Source organism: Sturnus vulgaris, chromosome 1 (assembly GCF_052056855.1).
Source record: "Sturnus vulgaris isolate bStuVul1 chromosome 1, bStuVul1.hap1, whole genome shotgun sequence".
In the NCBI taxonomy this organism is placed as follows: domain Eukaryota; kingdom Metazoa; phylum Chordata; class Aves; order Passeriformes; family Sturnidae; genus Sturnus; species Sturnus vulgaris.
In genome coordinates, this window is record NC_142243.1 from 38,709,212 (window position 1) to 38,732,218 (window position 23,007).

Here is a 23,007-nt window from a genome sequence, read left to right on the forward strand (position 1 = left end):
GTCTGAGCTAAATAGAGTTGAAAGTTCATCAAAACAGATTTCTCCAGACTGACCAGAATTAGGTCCATATCGTTACCCTACTTAGGAAGCAGTGACATTGTAATTACTTCAGGCACCCATCTGGCACAAATCACAACATGATTTCGTTTCAGATGGTCTCAGTTTTGTTTTTCTCTCAGCTAGACTGTGCCACAAATGTGTGAATCTCGTAATTTACAACACGAAAGCGTACAATAGTGATTTCTGCCTCACGACTCTGAAAAGCCCTGGCAATTGCTAATGTCAGGAGATTTACTTTAAAACTCAAGTCATGTTTTAATTGACAGTGAACTGGACCTGTAATTCTTCGGTTTCTCTTCAATGACCTCACTCTAGCTCATAAGTGTTTCATATTTACTGATAACGATTGGCACACTGCTTGATAGATGTCAAATTCTGACTGAATTTAATCCAAAAGGCTGAAGTCCTTAGTTCCCTAAATTAGGTCAAACAATCTAGAATAGTGCAGTGCATTTAGCCTTTTATTTCTTCAAGTTTTTCCCCAGGAAGATTATTATAGTTTTTAAATTTATTATTATGAAGGATTGGGGAAAAAGAAAAAAGAAATTAAAGCAAGAAATTCTTGAATTACAGACTCTGAATAATTTCTCTAAATATTAACTAGTTTTTAGTCAAAGGTATTAGCTTTCTGACAACTCAGGGTAGTAAACCTATACATTATTTTCTTCTGAAAACCAGACAGTTGTCACATGTTCATTTAAATTTTAGAAGGATAATTTCACTTTTAAAAGTCACGTAAATGCATATATATCTGAGAGGCATTGCAAAAAAACCCTACAAAATTAGTGTAAGTCATTTGTGTTGACATTAAGTGGACACAGGTTAAATATAAGATATCTCTAAAAGGCTTTTCCTCTCCTTACAGCACAAATTTCTTTAAAATCACTACACTACTATACACCAGTTTTTCAATGCACATCACACTGCTGACTGTCATTAAGTGATCAATTAGTCTCTGTTCCTCACTGTTATGCAGTTGCATTGCATTTCATGAGCTAGGAAATGACTACAAAAACAACAAGGAACCCTATGGGAGGTAAGAATCAAAAGGTGTATTTTCCAAATTTTCATAAATCACCTTTAGTAGTCATCAACAGTTTGAGGCTTGATAAGCTAGAAAGGGTCTGTTGGCAAAATTAACATTCTAGATCTTTGATCATCCGTGGCAACACAAAAACACACAAACCAAAAACCATTCCTGTAGGAAATTCCTTCATTCAAAATACTCCATCACATGAGAGCTCTTTCTTAACCTTGTGCTTAACAGAGTCATTGCCATCTGATATGATACTGAAAGGCAGCTAACTAGTTTTGCTCTGATACATCAAATCACGTGAGATTTCCAGATTTGTCTGAACACCAACATGCTTCATCAGTCTGCTCCCTGGACTTTTGAGGCCAAAACCAGAAATTAGGTCTTGGTCTTCCCCAGGGCATTCACAGCCTGACTAAATAGCCTATATTAGACTGGAGCATGAGAGCAGTGAAGTCACTTAGGCCAGGATCTTTGCAAACACAGCTTCACCTCCTCCTAATGAAGAGAACGAGTTACTTGTAAGACTGAAGGAGTACTGGAGGAGACAAGGCTGAGTGCTCGTAAGCAACAGCTGTTTCTGTCATACATATCAGCTGTGTTCTGCTTTAATCTGCAGAGTTACATCTGAGAACCTCTTTAATGGACTGGGGGGCAAAGAGGTTTCATTGATGCTACAACAGTGAAAAAGGGTGTTTCTAAAAGGTAGTCCAGATGGCAGGTGAATCTGGGTCAGAGCTGCATCACATGCTCCCAGCTGGAATCTAGAGGATGAAGACAGGAAAAAGTATTCCTTACTGTAAGTAAGAAAATTCATGCTCTGCCTTTACATAAACAAGTTACCAGGAATTGATATCATTAAGAGGAAGCTGCATTGCAGAGAGATGGCCTTAGCATGTTTTTCAAAATGGAAATGTTTCTTAATTGAATATAAACAGTAAAATATAAAATTGCAATAGAGCTGTAGCAGAACATGCTTGAAGTTCTGAAGTATGTTAGTTCAATAGGTTATAAATCATAAAGGTCAAGTCTCTCCTAGGCAGTAAAATGTTAGAGGACAAATGTGACTGTTCAGTGATCTCTAATTGTCCTCCTGTCCTCATCACAGCCCACAGTACCTAGGTTTCTAGGAATGTTCATCATCGTTACAGTCTCCTGAAGAGTTGTTTCTGTGTTGCCTTAAATGCCTTTCCTACAAGACCCTGCCTTTTTCAAGGCATTTCCCTTAGCAAATACACTTTCTTGACCTTCTCCTGGTATTTACTCTAGAGATCAAAACCACATATTCTTTACCCTTTCTCACCCCTTGGAGATGTCTCAGATTCTCAACAGCTATTTAAGACTTTTCTCCATCAAGGCCATGCTACCCTGAACTCTTTTAGGACACTCTAAACAAAACTACTTTTTTCACTTCAAGGCTCCATACCAGCATACAGAAACAGCCCATGTAGTTTTCCTCCTTTTCGTATCGGATGACATTCCTATGTCATCTTATGAGCACTTGGGTGATCACAAAGCATTTCACACAGAACCCTGGTGCAATACCTGGCATGTTCTGGATTGAAAGAGTGGGTAATAGAGCATATAATATATTGTACAACTCCACACACAGCCATTATACTCCTCTGAGGTATGCCTCCAAAAGGCTTAAATTGCAATGAGGTAAAAAAAGGTGATATGGCAACTGGAAAAGGAAAATATGGTATAAACATTGCCTAATGCTGTTGCTCTGTTTGCAGCTATAGGACAGTAACTTGTCACCTAATGTTGTATGCTTGAGTCAGTCCAAGGAAATCTAACTGTGGCAGCCAAGCCTGCATTTTTGTCCCAACCGTGTATTCCCATTCCCACTCTGGCACATATCTGACCATGGTATGAATCATTTTATCTTGCTGGACCAGCAGAAAACCAGTAAAACCTTACTTTCTAAGAGAGCTTCTTCATCTCCATTTTCAGCTCTTCTCCAGTCAGCCTTTGTTAGAGATTTCTAATGGCAGGATGGTCATAGTGCTGGCCAAGCTCATCCTGATGCCCCTTTTCAACTTTGTTCCCACCTGCCTCAAATTTTTGTAAATTATCCTGGCTATGGTGGGCTGACCCTGGCTTGATGCCAGATCCCCACCAAAGCTGCTCCATCAGTCCCTCCTCAGCTGGACAGGGAGAAAAATTACATCAGAAGGCTCATGAATCAAGATAAATACGGGGAAGGATCATTCACCAATTACTGTCATAATCAAAACAGATTCAGCTCAGGGAAATTAACTAATTTATTACCTATCAGATCAGAGTAGGAACATGAGAAATAAAACCAAATTCTAAAACACCTTCCACCCAGCCCTGCCTTCTTCCCAGGCTCATTTTCTCTGTCACAGGAGGATATTAAATAGGAGCTGTGGTCAGTTCATCACACACTATCTCTGCCACTCCTTCCTCCACAGGGAAGAACTCTTTGCACTCTTCCCCTGCTCCAGGGTGGGGTCCATCTTATGGGAGACAGTTCTTCATGAACTGTCCTTCCCACAGGCTGCAGTTCTTCACAAACTGCCTCAGTGTGGCTCCTTCCAAAGGGTCACAAATCCTGCCAGCAAACCTGGTCCAGTGTGGGCTTCTCTCTCTCCATGGGTCCACAAGTCCTGCCAGGACCCTGCTCCCATGGGGTCACAGTCTACTCCAGGCACATGCACCTGCTCTCGTGTGGGTTCATGCACAGGCTGCAGGGGCATCTCTGCACTCCCATGGACCTCCCGGGGCTGCAGAGGCAGAGCTGCTTTACTGTGGTTTTCACCATGTTTTCTGTCCTCTTACAGATACTACTAAAATAAGTTGCTCGTTTAGTTATCCTAATAGCTAATGAATCTAATAATTGCAACTTTATGTGGGAAAGCTGCCCTCACTGTTTTCCTTCATGTTTTACAAATTTGATAAATGTACAAACATGCCACAGTTTCAGCATGAATTATGTTTTTCACAAATCATCATTTTCCTACTTGGAGACCTGTCAGTTTCTTCAGGCAGAGCAGGGATCCCCGAAGACTTTTAGCTCAGGATTCTGCTTTGCTTCCTGGCTTTGATTAAGGGAAAACTAAAATAGTCTCTGTTATTTTATTCTGTGATTAAAACATTTATCAAATGTCTTTTTTAACTGATGAACTGAAATTATCATTATTGCTGACCACTGTACATTATACTCCTCTTTGCTTTTTTGGTCCAGTTAAATATTTCTTCTTTTCTACATCTCATTTTTAAACACTCACCTCGTGCAGGCTCAGTTGCAGAATGCTCTTTATCTGGAAATAAAACCTTATGCGTGAGGTTTTGCTGTCCTAATTCTACTGTTTTGTTAATCACAGTCTTGGCTATCACCCTCCTTATCACTGCTATCATATTTCTTATTTCATCACTTAACAATATTCCACACTTGCTCAAGTAAATTGTTTACTCAATAAGCTATTGATAAGCAATTTTGCAAAGTACCAGCAACATTCAAGCCCTGTGCATTCAGATTCGGTCACATGCCACCTTTCCCCAGAGCACATATATCTTTCTGCACACTCAAAAACCTATTAACTTACCTCAGTATATTCCTTGGATACCTGTTCCCATTTCTCAAATGCAAATAACCACTGTGCAGACACTGCCTATAGGTCCCTGTATGTTTAAATCATTAAATTCAGCTCGTCACTCACTGCCAGAAAACCACTTATAACTGTTTGACTCGGGCAATGCTGCATCCCCTCGCACATGGAGTTGTGCACATTCTTTTCCACAACAGGCACTCTGTTCTTATACACCAATATTTAATTTATATATGGATATAACACATATAAAAATATATATTATATAGAATTCAAGTTTTTTATAGCAATTGTGTTGGTTTCTGTAATAATCTCTGCAAAAAACTCAACCAATTTATTTTCAGCTGACAAAATCTTTACCGTTTTTCACCTAAACCAGCAAAGCTTAATTCCAAGTTAATTAAAAGTCAGGCACACGCTGGCATGAACAATGATGGTTATCACTTTTGCCTGAATGTTGAATTATTTGCAACATTTGTTGAACTCCACCTCAGTTTTGTATTTGCCCATACAAATGGCAATTCCCTATTAGCAGAAGATTTTCTTCTGGCCCATGGGCCATTTGATGCTATTGTGCACTGGTAGGACCAGCTCAGTCAGGGACAGATGTGGTTTTTTACTCCTACATCAAACAATTTGGCTGTCAAGGCATACAAAATTAATTCTAAGTGCAGGGGAAGAAATATACTCTCTGAAGTTGAAAAGCTTGCCAAAGGGAAAAGTAGCATTAACAAGGAACTTGTACTGCTCATTTACTGCATGCAACTTTTCAATCTGTTTCTCAAAGTTCTGAAACAGCATGTCCAGAGAGAACTGAAAAGGCAGCTGGATGAAGCTGTCAGAAACAATGACCCAGTAAAAAATGTTATTACCATTTGCCAGTGATGAGCACTAATGCAGTCCTTCCCTCCCCCCACAAAATCTGTGGGAATGTCCTAAATCAGATTCTCCCCTTCTGTCAGCAATTTCCAGAGTTCTCTAACTCATACGTACCCAAAACAACAAAGACCTGTTCCTACAGCAACATCAAGGAAAACAGCAGCTTCCAAAGAGAACAATCATCACCAGCAGTTCTCTGTACATCAGGTGATTGGAGTTTGGCTTTTAAGCATATAGTTAGGAGTTTGGCTCCCTCAGAATCTTCTGTTCCCTCTCTAAAGTTATACTTTACTACGTTTGATCTTCATGAAGTTATTGACATAAAATCAAGAGAAAGCATAAATGAAAATTACAGTGCTATTATATAAGCAAGTGTGGAATTTGGAGCTCATTGGGCTGACAATTTGGACTCTCGTTACAATTGTGAAGGAAAAAACTGAATGATGTCACATATAAGAAAAACACCACAAATTAACTTAAGAAAAAGAAAATATATATATTTATAAACATGTATGCATATATATATATTTTTTTTTTATATATAAGAATTAGAAAACTCTGTAGTGTGCCAGATGGACATTTGAATACATAGGTGGCAGGAGCACCAAATCGTAAAAAGGAAAGGGGTTAAGCAGGAGAGGGAAAAAAACACATTTAAATTCTTGTCTCTGAGTGAAGCTCAGATTTAAATGAGGTTATGGGAACTGAATAAAGGGGGAAGAATTTTTGAAACAGTAAAGACATGGAAATTGGTGTATCATGAAAAGAAGAGTGAGAGAAAGAAATAAAATGTGGCAGTGTATTTAGAGTCTTTTTCTTCCCAAGATTAAGTATAGGCAGATAGGCAACAATGGGATAATGCAAAAATTATAAATAAGAATATAAAAACAAAATGGGACACACAAGGTAAAATTATTCAAGAAAAAATCTTTATTAAAATGAAACTGATTACAGCTTGTAGTTTTAATAAAATTGCTTTATTCCATGCACATGGCTTGCACTCAAGCTGGGTATGCTCATCATTTTGTGTATATCTCCAACATTCTATTTTGAATATTTTTACTCTTAACTTGACCTGTAAGATTGTGCAGAGGACAGATTAAAAAGCAAAGAGAAAGAATTTCTCTACTTTTATGGGAAGCAAAATAGAGGCAGAAATTATGCAGCTAACACATGTACACAAAACAATGAAAAAAACCCCAAAACATGAGCAGGTGTTTTGCTAAATGCAACTACTAAACATATTTTCATTCACTTACCTATTATTCTGCAATGGCTTTATTTAGGAATAAAAATTATTATCCACATGTCAAATAACTATTATTTTAGATCTTATTTGGAAAAGTATCTTATCAACCTCTGGGGAAACAGAATAATTAGTCAAGTTGACATCAAATTCAGTTCCAAAAGCATTAAAAAGCAGGTCACAAATAAGCATTTTGTCTTTTTGAGAGGGAAAAAATAATAAACATCTCACTTGTTAATAGATCCACCTGAAAATGGCCCAAAACTAGGCAGCGTTATGCTTCAAAGTTATTCACATTTCACAAATAAAATTCTACCTCAGCAAGGAGAGAAACAGCAGTTCTACTTTGTTATAGACTTTTATATCAAGGTATTTACTGCCATCCTATCACTGTCAAATCTGATTATAAACCAGGGATAAGCAATCAGGAGATTAAAGGCTCATCTGAGAAGATGGAAAAAATGAAATTAAATGAAAACTGTCCAGACTGAGTCAGTTTCACAGGAACAACCATCCAGATGGAGGGACCATCGGAATATTGGAATTACAGATATAAGTACTCTCAGTCTCTTTCTGCCTTTGAAATGTAAATTAAATCTGCTGGAATTGTTGAACAAATATAGATTAGATAGATAGATAGATAGATAGATAGATAGATAGATAGATAGATAGATAGATAGATCTCAGTCTCCTCACATTAACCAGCTTTCTGGAGCACACAATCAGCATTATATTAAACGGAGATCCTTGCTGATCCTTGGGCTTTCTCTGCTTTTATTGGAGAATTTTTTCCCCATAGGCATTATATGCATTCAATTTCTGTTCTGTAAGAAAAGGAAGTACTTACTGTTGTGCTGTCTGGCACACAGGTACTTAAGTTGCTACATAAGCACTAAGGTCAACTGAGTGTTTGCCTAACTGAAGCTGCTTTTGAGAAGCCACAGCCCAAAATAAAAAAAAAACTGGCCAAATACAAAAAAAAACTAGAAAAAAAGGTTTATGTACATAATCTCTAATGGATGGATGGCTGAAGAGTTAAAGAGCACGATTTTTATTACTCAACAAGAAAAAGGAGTGTGTGTGGTTCTCAAGAGCATCCAACTAAAAAAATAAATCACAGTCCACTCTCCCAGATGCCACAATGAGATTTGCATTTCCCAATTACTTTCTACTGATTTCACACCCCAGCACCCAACGGAGTTGTGAAAATGACATGATGCAAGATGAAAATGGACAGCCTTCAACTGCCCGATGCTCTCTGAGACTAGGGTGTATCTGAGCAGGTATAAATCCATTACAGAACAGAAAGTTGTCTCAACCCCTATAAGCAACCAAAGTGATACGTTTGAACTCTCCCACGAACAACGCCTCAGAGAGGAGGCAGACCCACACAGAGGCACTCCATACAGTGCCTAATTCTAATTTGGGGGCTACGTGGGCCCAAATCCCTGCCTGTTCCTTCATGCGCAAGAGCAGGTGCAAGTACAGTCAGGGCACTGTCTCTTCTAGCAAGCAAGAGTCTCTCCCAGAAATGTGCTGGGTGTAGGAGTAGTGGATCATCAGGACAGAGCAAGTCTAATTTCATTCTCTGTGAACTGCAAATGCAATTTCTTTTGCTGCATCCTGGGAAAAGTACAGCAGCAAAACTATCCTCCCACAGTGGATTTACTAAAGTGATTTTTTTTTAAATGAATGGAAAGAGAGAAAAAGAAACCTCATGCAGAATAAAACCTCATAACTTGTATATATTTTCAATTATACTGTCTAAAATGGAAGTTCTACTCTGACATCATAAAAGAATTTATTTTCTTTCAGCTATCAGATTTAAAAAAAAGAAAAGTTCTGGGGGGTGGGTGGTGTATTGCTACACAGAAAGCCAAAATAATCACTTTCCCTGTCTTCCCCATCCTCCTAACATTTTCCTTTATGGGTTATTCTGCTTTTACTGCCTACATTCTTCACCTGAAGTCAAACCCTCTGTTTATGGCATCACAGTGGTTGCTGTGGAGGCTATTACGATGTACAAAGCCAAAAGTGATGAGTTCAAGCTTGGACTGAGCAGTAGTATCTCACGAAATGTTCCTGAAGGAGTAGAAGGTATTAACAGAAAAAAAAAAAAAAAAGAAAGAAAAAAAAAGAAAACACAGAACATATATTGAAAACAAATTAATTAACTTCTTCAATGACTGTTTGCCATCAACTTTAATTATCACAGTTGTTTGCAGATATATATATATTACTGCAGTGGCTGTAGAGACTGTGCTGAACTCTACATATGGAAGCACACAAGAGGAACAGGCAGCGCTAAGGCAGATGGCAGCAGAGCTCCCAGCCACGCTGCTCAGGAGCGCCTGCTGCGATTGCTGTCGTCTCCTGCAGCCAAAACACACGAAAAACAAAATGTGGTAAACACAGACATGCACTGTGCAGTGCTGCCCTGACAGTCAGAGCTCTTCATGGCACCCTTCACTCTGCACGTCCCCAAATCTGTGCCAGATTCAAGGCTCTCTAAGTTATGACCAGAGAACGCACATTCCTGAAAAAGCCATTAGTTCATTGCAGTTCCTTCTACTGCAGGGATTGGCTTCACACACCCTTTCTCAAACTTAGAGATATTTTAAAAAAGAAGTGTTGAAGTACAAATGCTAATTCTCAAGAAACACATAAAATATTAGAAATGGGAGAAATCCATCTTAGGATTTGCATCACAAACTCCACCACTGCCAAATTTTCACAACTTTGGTAGCAGATAATTATTTTTTCCCTACCTTAGGAAAATCATAAATTACTTTATTTACCGAACTAGTTTCTCAGTCATTTTTTGCGCCTAGCTTTGACACCTGAAGTATTACCAGGAGTGTAGGCTTCAAGGAAAAGCACTGATCAAAGATTTCTGAATCATATCTGTACTAATAGAAGTTTTTACCCATCTACTTGTTAAAAACAAAACCTGCAAAGACCAGTGAACAAAGATAAAATCAGATGTCAGCTTTAAAGAAAACAAAAAACAAACACGTGAGGACAAGACAAGGAAGAGAAACGTTTCAAAAATAAGACTTTAATGGCCACAGAGCTCAATGAAAGGTCTTATTAAAATATTATTAAGCAAAGAAGTGAGTCTCTAAACAATCTTTTAACATGATTGCCTTGAGACTGCTGGTGGACAAATGTATCTTATTACATGATTGCAGAAGCATTAACAAATTAATTATACCAAATAGCTGAATTAATTGGGATATGTGGGACAATGGCAGTTAATACCAAAAGTTATAATGTGCTTTGTAAAGAAAAACAGTACTCTTTTAGATCAGGAAAATATATTACTAGCAAGGTTGTACTACTGCATGCAGGCTATGTTGCATGGAGATTTCCTACATAGGACTAATGATAGAAAATTGTGAAATTTACTTATAGGCTTGTAGACAAGAAGATACCAGGACTTTGGCAAATTCCTTAAGCTAGACACAGGGGACATCCAGAGAAATCCACTCACCCTGTGGGCAGGGTGTCAAGTGGAACATCAGAACAAGCAGCCACATTACTGTCCCAAAGCTGGGACCTTGTGGGGGATCAAAGAAAACCCAAATCAAAGCAAACAAACCCAAACAGAACAAAACACAAAAACACACACACACCCCACGCAACCCCTCTCCCCCCATAAAAAACAAAGAAACGAACAAACAAAAAAGAGCAAAGCATTGTCTTACAGGCTCTTTCCATAACGACCAGAGACTTCTGTGCTATAATGACACTGGAACATTCCAGTTACTCAGGTTGCCAAGCCCTTTCTCATCACAAACTCTTACCTGCACTTCTCATTTATGCACATAGTTGAAGGGCCAGACAGCTGGCATATTCCTCTGTATTTCTCAAAAAGTTAACTAAGTTTCTAAGTGAACTCAGATAAGGGGTTGCAAGCCAAGGAATAGCTAGATTTCTTTTTATTCGGAACACTGTTGATTTAGCACATTATCAGCTTTCCATAGTGTCTTTTCTGGAACATCCTAAAATAAGGCAGCTTCCATTATGTTTTGCAAGTGGTACTTCAGATCATCAGTGGAATCACTTTAGCATCACTTTAGTACCACTTACTCTTGGACTTATTTCTAGGAAGATGCCCATTATCTAGAACTCCCACTTTTCCAAAATTATCCGGCCCTCTTTGGTTTTTTGATGTGAGAAAGTAAGCAGTTGCCAGACTTTGTACACTCCTTCCTTGGATGTTTTCAAGGACTGAAGAAAGCCCTGAACAACGTGATCTGATCTCACAGGTGACATAGAGCAGGAAACTGGACTAGAGATGTTCCTTAGGATCCTTCCCACCTGAATCATTCTCTGTATTCCTCAGGTTTCCACTAGACATGCTGAATACAATCAGAACTTATTGGATCTAAATATTTTAGATGTAAAAAAAACCCCCAACAAACAAACAAACCAACCCCCACCACCACTAAGCATTCATATACAGTCAAAATACATCAATAAATAATTTTGTCACATTCCTCTTTTTATGGTAAGAAAATCATAAAACAGAGTTTGAGTTTGCAGAATACAAAAGCCTTGGGCTAAAAATGTCCATCTGCCATCAAACTGGCATCACGTTGGTGCAGAAACAAGAGAGAAAATAAGCTAGTCAAGGATGTAGCTTCAGCTCAACCCTCCCTGCAATGGAGCAACTGCTAAGAACTCTGAAAAACTCTCGGGTGTCACTTAATCATCTCTTCTGTGAGATCATTTGTGTGCTCACGCCCTGGAACAAGTGCCAAAACAGAAGACTTCAGAAAGCCTGAAAAATCAGCTCCCTGATTTGGTGCATACAGCAAGCAGCTACAGCCCACAGGATCAAACCCTTCCAAGACCAGAATCGCACTCCAGTCACTGCAGGTTCTGTAAGTCGATCTTTTTCCCAACTTTGCACTTGCAATGTAGCCCTGTCCCAAAAATCAAGGTAATTGAGCTGGGACTAGCTTTCCAGCCCAGACATTAAGAAAACAAAGACTACTCACACAAACAAAACCCCCAACAATATATACTTCTGTTCTAGCCAGATTATTACCACTTCTCAGTGAAAAATAACAAGAAATCCTCCACAACTGCACAATGAATAAAAACAGTGGTAAATTCTTTTTTGCCTCATTAGAACTTGCCTTTGTAGGCCAAATGCTTGAAGCAATTTAGGCTGCACCCAGCAGTACCATTAACACAAACAACTGATCATCCCTCAGGCGACTTCAGTGTTAACTGAAATCAATACCTGCACTGGGAGCAGTCCTGCTGTAGAGAATATACAGAAGTTCAACGTCATCAGGACTGGAAAAGACTGTGTTCCCCTAAAACATATATTGTGATATAAAAAACAAAACAAAACAAAAAAAAACTTTCTTCCAGTTTTTAAATGGATTTACAGGCTTGAATATGTCTTGGAATTCTAAGTAGCTAGAAAGCCAAAAATTCACACCTCTAAGTTAAATAAAAATTGAATATTGTGTTCCCATTCCTTCTAATTCAGGTTTGAACATTGTAAGGAATACATTAATGACGTCAGGACTTGATTATGAAGATGTCATATTTAAAAATGATCAGAAGACTTGAAACATTCTGCCCATCTCAGAACGCAGCATCTCATCTCTTTTGCAGTCCTGCTGATATGAATGTAACACAGGGGTCCCTGGATTTCTCTGTGTACAGCTTCTCATTACAGAACCTCCTCTCACTTACCTCCTAAAAAATTTTACTCACACCCACTTCTTGTCTAGCAGCAACCATGACCTCCCACATGGAACCACAGCGACTATCAGCTAAAGAGATGAAACTGATGAGGACATCTGGTTACACTACATGAATTTACTCAATCCAACTTCTGGAGAAGGAGTATCTCTTCTCAACCTCCCATTCCTCCCCCTCACTACAAATGCCAGCAGTTTGGACAGCTCTGTAGTTTCAGAGATTCAGAGAGATAAGTATTGAACAAAATACTGGAATGGTTTGTACAGCAAAGCGCAATGCAGACATCGACAATAACAACTCTTTTCTTGCCTTTTTCCATAGGCTCTTGGGTTCATTATCACAAACTATTCAGTTCTACTTTAATTTACTTTCAGGAGAAGGTTCTACCCACTCATTCTTACTCCTCGTTTCTACTTTTTCATGCTTTCCACAGGAATGTGGCATCAACAACTCAATGAAAATTGGTCACAGACAGCACATAAAAAATATTCCTATATATCACAGTGCACAAGCCAAGACCACAAAGCCACCTTAAAAAGAACACATTTTACACACTCTTTTGGGCTTATTTATCAAGTAGATCCTTCAGTATTTACCTTCCAAATGCAACAAAGATTTTTTTTCATGGAAATAAAGAAAATAATGGCACTACTACATAGTTAATGCAAACGCTATTAATGAGTCCAGAAACTGCCAGTGTAATGCCTTTTTAATAAAAGGGCATTTATTTTCAAAATGCTGCCTAAATAGCAACCAGAGTGCTATCTTCAAGCCCACTCACAAGGCAAGAGGTACAAATTTGCATTTGCTGGAACAGTCTCCCTGCCCTGTAGCCCCTTCCTTTTCACCATGTCACTTCTCTAAATTATTCAAAGAATTGCCATTATAGTTGTGTTTCACATGCTATTTAATGCTTCAATATTTTAATCAGCACCAATTTAAAATCCATCAACAAAACAGAATGTATCAAAGTGAACCTACAATAACAATATTCCTTGTTCAACTGTTATAAGAAATATCACAGCCTCTACACAATATCATATGCATGAAGACAGACAATGAGAATGCTGCCTTACAGTTTCATGAGAAAGACAAGTTAAATCCTTAGAGGATAAAGACATCCCAAGTCTGAGGATGGCTTTTGCTTCTACTGCTCAGATCAGCACTGAGAATAGCCCAAATTCATATGGGAAAGCAGTCAGGAGTTGCCACAGCTCCAATCAATTATTAAGGCAACATGACAAAACAAATTCAGTGCATAAACAGACATTCCAACTGTAGTTAATGGACAAGATGATTCATTGTTTTAACATGGCAAGGCAAAAGAGAAAGACAAAGGCAGAGATGTTAAACTGAATACTAGAACTGGAAACTTCCAGCAGCAAGTATAAAATGCCCCGAAGCCAGGGTTACTCAAATATAAAATATTTTAGAATGTACTGAAATTAGATAGTTTCTGTAGTTCTGTCAGAGTAATCATTTCACACAACTTCAGAATCTTCAACAGCAAAAGCCAAATGATCAAGAAAGTGATTATTTCTTTTTTCGTTTCAGATCACACCTTGTAGTACCCAGGAAGGTGACTTGAGACTCTGTTTGACTAAAACTACCCAAATAGTCCATTGAAAAAGTCATAAATTATATCTGGTTATGAAATGGAAGGGAAGTATTTGGTTTCTTAACTATGTTTCTGTGCAAAAAATAGACTTAAATAAATATCATAAAACTGTATTTGGAGTCTGCTTCTAATATCTAGAGGGTGGGGTTTTCATTCTAGCATAAACTAAAATTTAGAATAATCCATGGATTTTTAGCTCTGATTACTTATCTCTAATTGAGGAAGTTATAATGCTCGGTTTTATCAGTATCATAAATATCCTCTTATCTGAATTAGGCATCCACTAGGATATCACTTTTTATACAGTGAATTCATTCTAAAAACAAAAGAAAAGAAACAAATAATTTTTTACAAAGTTAGCACTTACATTAAAGGAAAAAGGGAAAGGTTAATCAAGTTAAAATATGCTTGGCAAACCAACCCCTCTGGTTCTCCAGGCCAAAACCCTTACCCATCCATTTATTTGGAAAGCCATGCCTGCAGAGCAAGGTCTGCATTCCTGCAGTAAACACACTCTCTTACTAATGAGACCCCAGAAGTGGCTGAGGCATCAAAGTGTCAGTAGATGTAAACAGAAATAACATCAATGTTCACACATTCTGAACATATAAGGTAGGAAAAAATTTCAATATTTAAAATCTACCTGCAGATTATTCCAGCTGATCACAGAAAAGATGTTTACCTGCTTCAAGAAGAAAACTTCTTTTCCTTTATATTAAGCATATATACATATGTGCGTGCATATATATATATATAAAACCTACATTAATTTCAGACATTTACTTCCACAAATACAATAAGGCACATGTAAAAAGTGAGGTGAGAGAACTACGCCTCAAGCAAAACAGAAGATTTGGTTATGACTACCTCAATACGACCAACAACATTATTTCCCAGGAGACAGAGAAGGAAGAAAAGGAAAATCCAACCGAAAATACTGAAGCACATTCTTGAATATTTCAAGAAGAAATGTAGAAAGATGAGAACATCTGAAAGTGGAAAGCTCAAGCACAGTTTAATTTCCTTACTGTTAACTGTGGAATTAGTCAGTCCAGGAGCAACCTGGATGTTTGCAGATGTGCACACAGCTAAGCTTATTCAAGAGGAGAACAATGAACAGGTTTGTAGGGTTTTTTTTCCTCTCTCTCCCTTCTCCCAGCAGTTCAACACAGTTAGAAGAGACCATGTCTCTGCAGCAATAATATGTTGACTTCTACCCTTTCCACATTGCAACCTTTCTATTACACCAAACAGACGTGGCAACAACAGTTTTTGTCTTATTCTGTGACAGCTCTAGACAGGTGAAGGCTAAAATTAGTCAGCAGATCCAGGTGAAATTTGGTCTGTGCTGTTAGAGCTCATATACATTTATCCAGCCTACTTGGGTATAACTCAACACACTGGCATAAAACCAACTGATTTCATTGGGCTGGTGAAGCACTGAAGACTTGCACTTGCCAGTCTAAATATTGCACATTTTGTGAGCTCTTTTTAGAAAAAAAATCAAATAAATTGAAAGTAATTGTTTTCTGTCTAAAACTTTGCCTATGTGGACACATACTCTCCTATACATACATCCAGCACTATTTACTTGTGCTGTTTTTCCCTGGTAAGTGTTTTTATACTAACTTTAACATAGCTTTAAATGGGATATTAAACATTCTGTCCAGAAGTTATTTCTAGTGGTACTAAGTAATTTAAAACTTATTTCTGTTTCATAGCTTTTATTCACAATCTTTCCATATCTACTCCTCCAGGGAGAAGGTTTTCTTATACAAATATTTCAAGGTTTTCTTAAGCAGTACACTAAAATACTACTTTATTTACGTATTTTTTGTTATGTTATTTCTTAACATCTTCTGCCTAAAGAGAATCTGTAATAGAATTCTGGCTGTATTCAAGCAGTATTCAAGTTCTTTGGAGATTTTACAGGTAAGTTGCCCATGATAACCCAACATTAAATCATTTAAAAGTAGACTTTTTACAAGACTGTTACAGGATCTTGAACTTTTTGCTGGAATCTTGACAAGATTTCATTTGGCGTATAGACCACAATGGGTAGAAATGCTAGTTCTGCTTTATATTTCTTTACATGGTATGAAACCAAAAAAAACCTGTAAAACAAGAACTTTTACATGTGAGATCACAGGGAAATTGTCATATTTGTATTTTCAAATCATCGAAAAGTATAAAAAAGTCTCCCTAATTCCTCATGTAAAAGGTGAAAAGAATGTCAAAGCTGGAAAATATTTATAACTTGACTCAGTTAAATGGCAGGTTTGCTCAGCTGCAACTCAGTATGCACCCTGCCAATTTATACCCTCAAGTGATGCCCAAATAAACATATCTTAATCCAAACATACACAGAAATATTGTGCATGGTCTTCAGATGATGTCAATCATAACAGTGCTGTTGAGATCCATAGAGCTATGACTCTTTCCACCAAGGCCCATTGAAATGGTTTTGTAGTAAAAACAGAGATTAGGAAGGAATACTACTTCCCAAATTTGAAAGTATTTCATACAGCTCTCATGTGAACAGTTCCCACATCACTTTGATAACCGAATGCATGCAGGTAAAAATGAGTCAAACCTGTCAGTCTGTTTGCTAGTTAAAAATTGTTGGCAGTTCACATGCTACTTTTAGGTATATCTTACTTATAACCCCTCTAATACTCTGGCTCAAACATTTTAAGTAAATTCTCTGTCCCCGCATGGTGAATTGATCAATACTGCTTACAAAAGCTGAAATTTACTTTAAAAGTCCATTCTTGAAAACGGGCGTTTCCGTAACTTTGAAAATTTTGCAAGTATACCAAAGTAATATCACTTCTTTGGTTATCGCCCCAAATATTTCCCTATAGCACACAATCAGTGTTAGGGACATGCAAATTACTCTCATTTCATTTTTACCTTACATTTGGAGCTGTCAAATGTTAGTAAATGATCTGGTAACTAAGTCTAGTTCACTTTGTAAAGGCAATATAATAGTGTGCTTATTTTTAAATTACAGTTAAAATTTAATTGGGATGCAAAGTGTATGGGCTTCAGTGTAATTCAGTGTTCTGTGTTGTTGCAGCAATTACTTAAATGTGAATTCAGTGTCATATGATACTTTAGAAAACATTTATAAGAAGCAATCCTGATAGACTGAAGAACACCACACCTTTTTTCTTAAGGTAAATTAGAACCAAGTTATTTTGTAACTCTGTAATTTAACTAATTTAGGGTAGAGCTATTATGATAATATATTAATCATAGCAGCATATGCAGGATTATAAACTTTGCCACAATTGCACAGCTGAATCAGCCAAATGTTTTCAGTTTGGCCCGACACCTCACACTACACAGTCTGTGGATTCAATTCTGGCTCTTCTTAGGTCAGTGGCAAAATTCCCGCTGAATTCACAGCATCCAGAATTTTGGTCTATGTGCCTAGCTACTGTCTAATACCCACATATAACAGGAATACAACTTAAAGGAATCCCATCAACATGAGTCCCTACTACCAGCATTACACTCAGAATTAATAGGATAAAAATTTACAATTATTTTTAAACAACCACTTTTCTTCACTAAATGGATAACACTTTTTTCCCCCCACAGAAATTATTTTAGAGGGTTTTTGACATCCACTGACAAAATCTTTGCTCCAACTTTTAGTCTGCCTCCTCTTGTGAAAGGGGCACAGAAAAGCAAAATGGAAAAGGAGATGTTGCTGCAAAAGCACTTCAGCCCCGAAATATCCAGGTGACAGTCAACAGAAGAAACACTGAGTTTTCTTTCATTTCAGACCTGCATTTGAGTCTATTACTTTCTTAGCAAGCATTTTCTCAAAACGCCAACACCTGAGGTGCCAGGCTCCCCATCATCTCAACATCTTTGTCATCAAGATTACTGAATGAGCTACAGCAACCTCTGGACTTGTAAAAAGTACAAATCACCCCTTCAGCCAAATTAGCTTCTCAGGAAAAGACACGAAGTTGCTTTGGGGACTAACAAAACAACAACCAAATAACGCAAATTGACGCAGAACTCAAGCACAACTTAAGCTGTTACTTCACCCTTGAAGGATTAGGTCAGAGACTTCTGCAAACCCACTTACCCGAATATTGGATTTAAAAGCCAAGGGGGAACACACAGCTAGAACAAATTCTAGTGAGATTTCCAGACATTGCAACCTGATCCACAAACAGTTGGGTTTGTTCCTCAGAGCAGAGAACGGTGACAGCCAAGCAGTACAGTAAGGAAACCGCACATGACAGATTTGGCTCTGGGTAAACTGCATTCAGTGTTTAGCACACAAGGGTCATGAATCTCGACACTTGTTTTCACTAGTTCGTGGAACACCACTCCGTTCTGTATCTTCAAAGTCAGGATCTGATCCTGGGAGAACTGTCTGTGTGCTGCTTAGCCTTCAAAGAGAGCATCTGCCTCCCCGAACAAGTAAGGGAGGAGGAGACAACAGCACACAGGGAAATATTTTCAACAGTGCTTTCCGGGCATTAAGATCGTGAAAGCCAAAAGAGATTTCGGGGACTCTTCTCAGGTTCACTGGCGTTTGCCAGATTGCAAATGCTTTCTGCAAAAATAATCAAAGAAGCCGCTATCAAAGCAAGATGCCAAAACGCGCGCGAACACTGTTTCGCCTCGGCAAATAAAAGACATAAGGCGCAGCCCGGTGGAATTCGGGAGCAGGGAGCTCCTCTCCCTCCGCACCCCTCGGAAGGGAAAGGAGAGAAGGATGCCCCTGCCCCAGACGAGCCGAGCGGCTAAAACAAGTCACAGGCAAGTTGGCCTCGAGGCTGCCCCGCGCAGACCTCGGGGCTCCCGTCCCAGCCCGGTGGGCGCCCCGCCGAGCCCCGCCGCGGCCGCCCCCCTTACCGTGCCGGGGCTGGGGCTTGGCGCCCGGCGGCTTCTCCTTCCTGCCGCCCGCCGCGCTCCGCATCCGCCAGCACGCCGCCCCCCTGCCCAGCGCGCCGGCCATGCCGCGGGCGGCAGCACCGCGATCCCGGCGGGAGAGCGCGGGGGCGGCGGCGGAGCGCGGGACGCGCTGCCCGGCGGCGGCGGCGGCGGCGGGCGGGAGCAGCGCGGTCCCCGCGGACCCGCCTCCGCCCGGGCCGGTGTCAATCAGCGCGGGCGGGCAGCGCCCAGCCCGGGCAGCGCCGCCCCGAGCCCCCCGCCCCGCTCTCCGGGCCGCCGGGACCAGCTCTGGGGACGGTGCCCGCTCCCCCCGCCCGGCCGGGACCGTGCGCCGGCAGCCCCTGCTCGTACCATAGGGACGGAGAGCATCGGAGGCGGCGACGGTGGGCTCCTGGGATCAGAAGAATTCCGCGCTAGGGAAATGACAGCCCTCGGCGCAAACCTCCTCCTGCCCGCCGGCAAGTCCTCCTACAGCACCTTCCCTGAAAAACATGTGTACGTTACCTCCTGCCATCGAAATCATTGGTTGTGCACACTCCTGACTCCATGCCGATGAGTAACTCAACCTGAGATTCCCACTTCCCACAAGACCATGTGTGCTGAGACAACAGCCTGCCTCCCTCCCTCCCTCACCTCCGCGGAGCACCCTCTTCTTCCTCGCTAAGGTCCCGGGGACTCCTCCGGCCATCGAGTTCCTCTTCTGGCTTTGGCGAGGGGCCGCCAAAATTCCTGTAGAAGGATTATTACAGTGAAAGAAACATAACGCGCATAACTTTTGTTTGCAATCTTAGTAATAAATCCACTTGCATATCAAATTATAGTAGTCACTGCAACAGCCCTGAAAAGTTATTTCATGGTTGATTTTTAATTTTTTTATACACACACACATATATATATATATATATATATGTGTGTGTGTGTGATCAACACTTCCACAAAATGTATCCTCCTTTCTATATGGACACTGAAATGCAGAGAAAATGTATGCAGAATTTGCACTGTTTGAAAGTGGAGGTGTGGGAGAGAACAAACCCTTCTTCATGTACCACTATATTCCATCTCTGTTTCCTTGACTTGACAAAAAACTTTCCTTGACGAGAAACTTGTGGAGAAAGATAATTAGGATCTGTTATCATAACTTTGAAACTTAATTATTTGAAAACTAACTCAGATCCAGGTTGTGATTTTTAAATTAATATTTCATTTTGAAAGACACTTCAGCTTTGAAACTCAAACAGCCAAGGTGTATAGGAGCCATAGCTGGCCCACAGCAGCACTGTTTTGGGTTTTTTTCAGTTAAAAATTATCCTCCTTCTTTTCAATGCCAATCTGCACCAACAGCCCCTGTTAAGGATTCATCCATCCCAAGCCCTGATGTCCCCCACCTCAGCCGTTCTGCCTCACCTGTGAATTCTGGCTCGCAGAGGTGAGTCAGGAGTGGCAGAGCCTGCCGAAGCTGCTGGTGCTCCAACACGCAGCATCAGGGGTGTTTTTCATTAGCGCTGAGAATGATTCATGTGAACAAGAATCACTGACCTTGACCTCACATGCACAGATACACCCTGTGGTGATGAATGTAATAGAATAAACAGTTAGATACGACTGCTTACTCCCTCTTGCAGTGTTGTTCTTGCCCAACTCTATTGCTCTAGAATACAAATAATGACTCATTTGCTTACCCTCATAACATCACATTTAGAAACCTGCTATTCATCTCCACTTGAAGGGTCTTGAATAAATATACTCCCAAAACAGCTGATTTAAATCACATATATTTTTATCACTTGACACTGTTTCAGTTGTTATTGATAAAGACTACACAAGTGGGTGTGTGGTGTATCATGTCACTGCTGAGGAAGTTTTTTATAGCGAATGGTCTTTTGTTAAATCTACTTTTATAAGAGTATTTACACAGGGGAGAAGGAAGAAAGAAAAACAAAAGAAAATACATCTGGGGATCTATCTCCTTTTGCTAAGAATAAGAAAACCCTACAGCAATTATTTGGAATGAAAATGAAAAATGAAGTATAAAAGTGTTTTGTAGAGAGCAATATTTTTAAATGATGTAAAAATATATTTCATATACAAAAATGTATCAGTGAGGAGGAAAATCTGCAGTAGCTGTATGAAGATTTAATATTCCAGAACAGCCCTAATAAATAGGGGGGGCAGGGGAAAAGGAAAGAGAAAAAGAAAAACAAGACTTGTACCAATCTTACATACATAATTTGTCACTGTGAAAAAAGGTAACTTTGCAGAAACTTCTGCAGCTAAAAAAATATATTTACAACCCTTCCTTGAAAGATTGATTTTTCTATTATCAACATTAAATATTTTTTAAGAGGGAAAGAAACAGGAGTCTTAAATATTCTTGTTCAGTATACTACCTGTGATTTGATAGATCATCCCACTTCATCATTTGCCAGCAAAAGGTGGAATTGATAGTATGAAAAGCCTCTGTTGAAAAGAAAATGTGCAAATGTAATAACATTGTAATACTGAAGAGCTACCTCTGTGCTTCACACTGTCATTTCTTTGCCATGGCATCTCAGGTTTCAAGCTAATTTTTATTTAGTATTGTTTATGTTTCCTGCTCATTTAGCATTGGAGATGTATAACTGTTTTCATGTATTAACTTGGGGCTGTTTCTCCACTGGCAAATGAGTATTTGGGTGTCACATATCTCTGTTTAGCATGTTCTTTGCACTTAAGCACAAAACAGACTGGTGGTTTGAATACGTGTTCTAAATTTTGCTTTTGCTGAACAGACTTATTCAGACCTTCACAAATAGGAGCACTGCTATACTTGCTTCTTTCCTTAGGCATCTGTTGTTTTACCTAAGAATATTACGGAAGCATTTCCAGTCGTACCAGTTCACAGTGCTGAAATTATTGTACTTGCTTCTTTTGGAAAGGGAAATATACAGTACATGCTGTCTTGTCAGACTCTCTGAGGATATGACCTCAAATTGGGAAGGCTTCAGCTCAGACCAGGGTACTAATTCACCTCTAATCCAGATGCCTTGGACTCTTCTGTCCCTTCCCACCTTGCAGTCCAATACTTGGTGTCAACATCCTCATAATTTACCATTAGCATGGATTTTCTCTTAGTGTTATTTCTGTTCTGATGACACCTACTTCTCCTAACCTGGTCAAATAGAGAAAAGCTAGTTGAATAGAAAAGCAGTTCACAAAATTACACGGATTCCTTGCTGGCCACCACTTGACATTCCATATGGGAATCTGTGCCCCTCCAGAAGATGTCTCGAGGTTACAAAGCATTACAAGAGATTTTGTACAAACTACACAGAAGCTGAACAACCATCAGCACATCTTATGCTTTTTCTTTTTTAAAATTTTTTTACTGCACTAACTTACCTGTCTGCAGCTGCCCTACTCTGCTCTGTGCAGGTGCAGAGCTGCAACAAAGCAGCTGAACTGGCATTCATCCCCCAGCTTTCTCTTTCACAGCAACCTCAGCTGTTTTCATGGACTGTTTTGGGTCATCCAGCGTAGTCTCCTCTTGTGCTTCCTGGCCCTGGAGCAATTGGGAAAACAGCAGGGTGTCTTTGGTAGCACCTACAACGAGAGGCACAGAGCAGGAGTTAGGCTGTGGTGGCTCTTGCCTTGACAATAGCAGTGTTGACCCCACCACTGCTTTATAATTTTCTGTATAATCTATCTGAGTCTTATTTCTTCCATGTGCCAGGGGCAGCTTTGCACACACAAGTCCAAAAAGGATACTATGCCTGCACAGAGGGCAGCAGGGATCCCCACCAGCCCAAAATCACAATAAGACTGCTGCTGGCCAGAGCTGTTTGAGGCAGACTTCAAGGCCAGTCTTAAGCAAGTCATATTTTTGGCTTCTTGTGCTCATAATTATTTCACAAACCTGGGGGTAGGTTTAAAGGGCTAGCTAGAGTCATAAAAAAAGAACATGCAATGA

At 39.6% G+C, this 23,007-nt stretch overlaps 1 protein-coding gene across 3 annotated transcripts in view; it reads right to left on the reverse strand.

Moving 5' to 3' along the window:
- ZNF385D (zinc finger protein 385D) overlaps nt 1-19,590 on the reverse strand; it is a 408,449-nt gene extending 388,859 nt beyond the window's left edge. The window contains exon 1 of one of the 3 annotated variants that reach the window (XM_088164075.1): nt 19,566-19,590. In XM_088164075.1, coding sequence (XP_088020201.1) covers nt 19,566-19,584 — 19 coding nt within the window. In that variant the 5' untranslated portion in view covers nt 19,585-19,590. Of the gene's footprint in view, nt 1-19,022; nt 19,126-19,412; nt 19,539-19,565 lie in introns of those variants that run through there. The other 2 variants (XM_088164082.1, XM_088164070.1) reach the window with 2 other exon arrangements.
- Between the last annotated feature and the right edge of the window lie 3,417 nt (nt 19,591-23,007).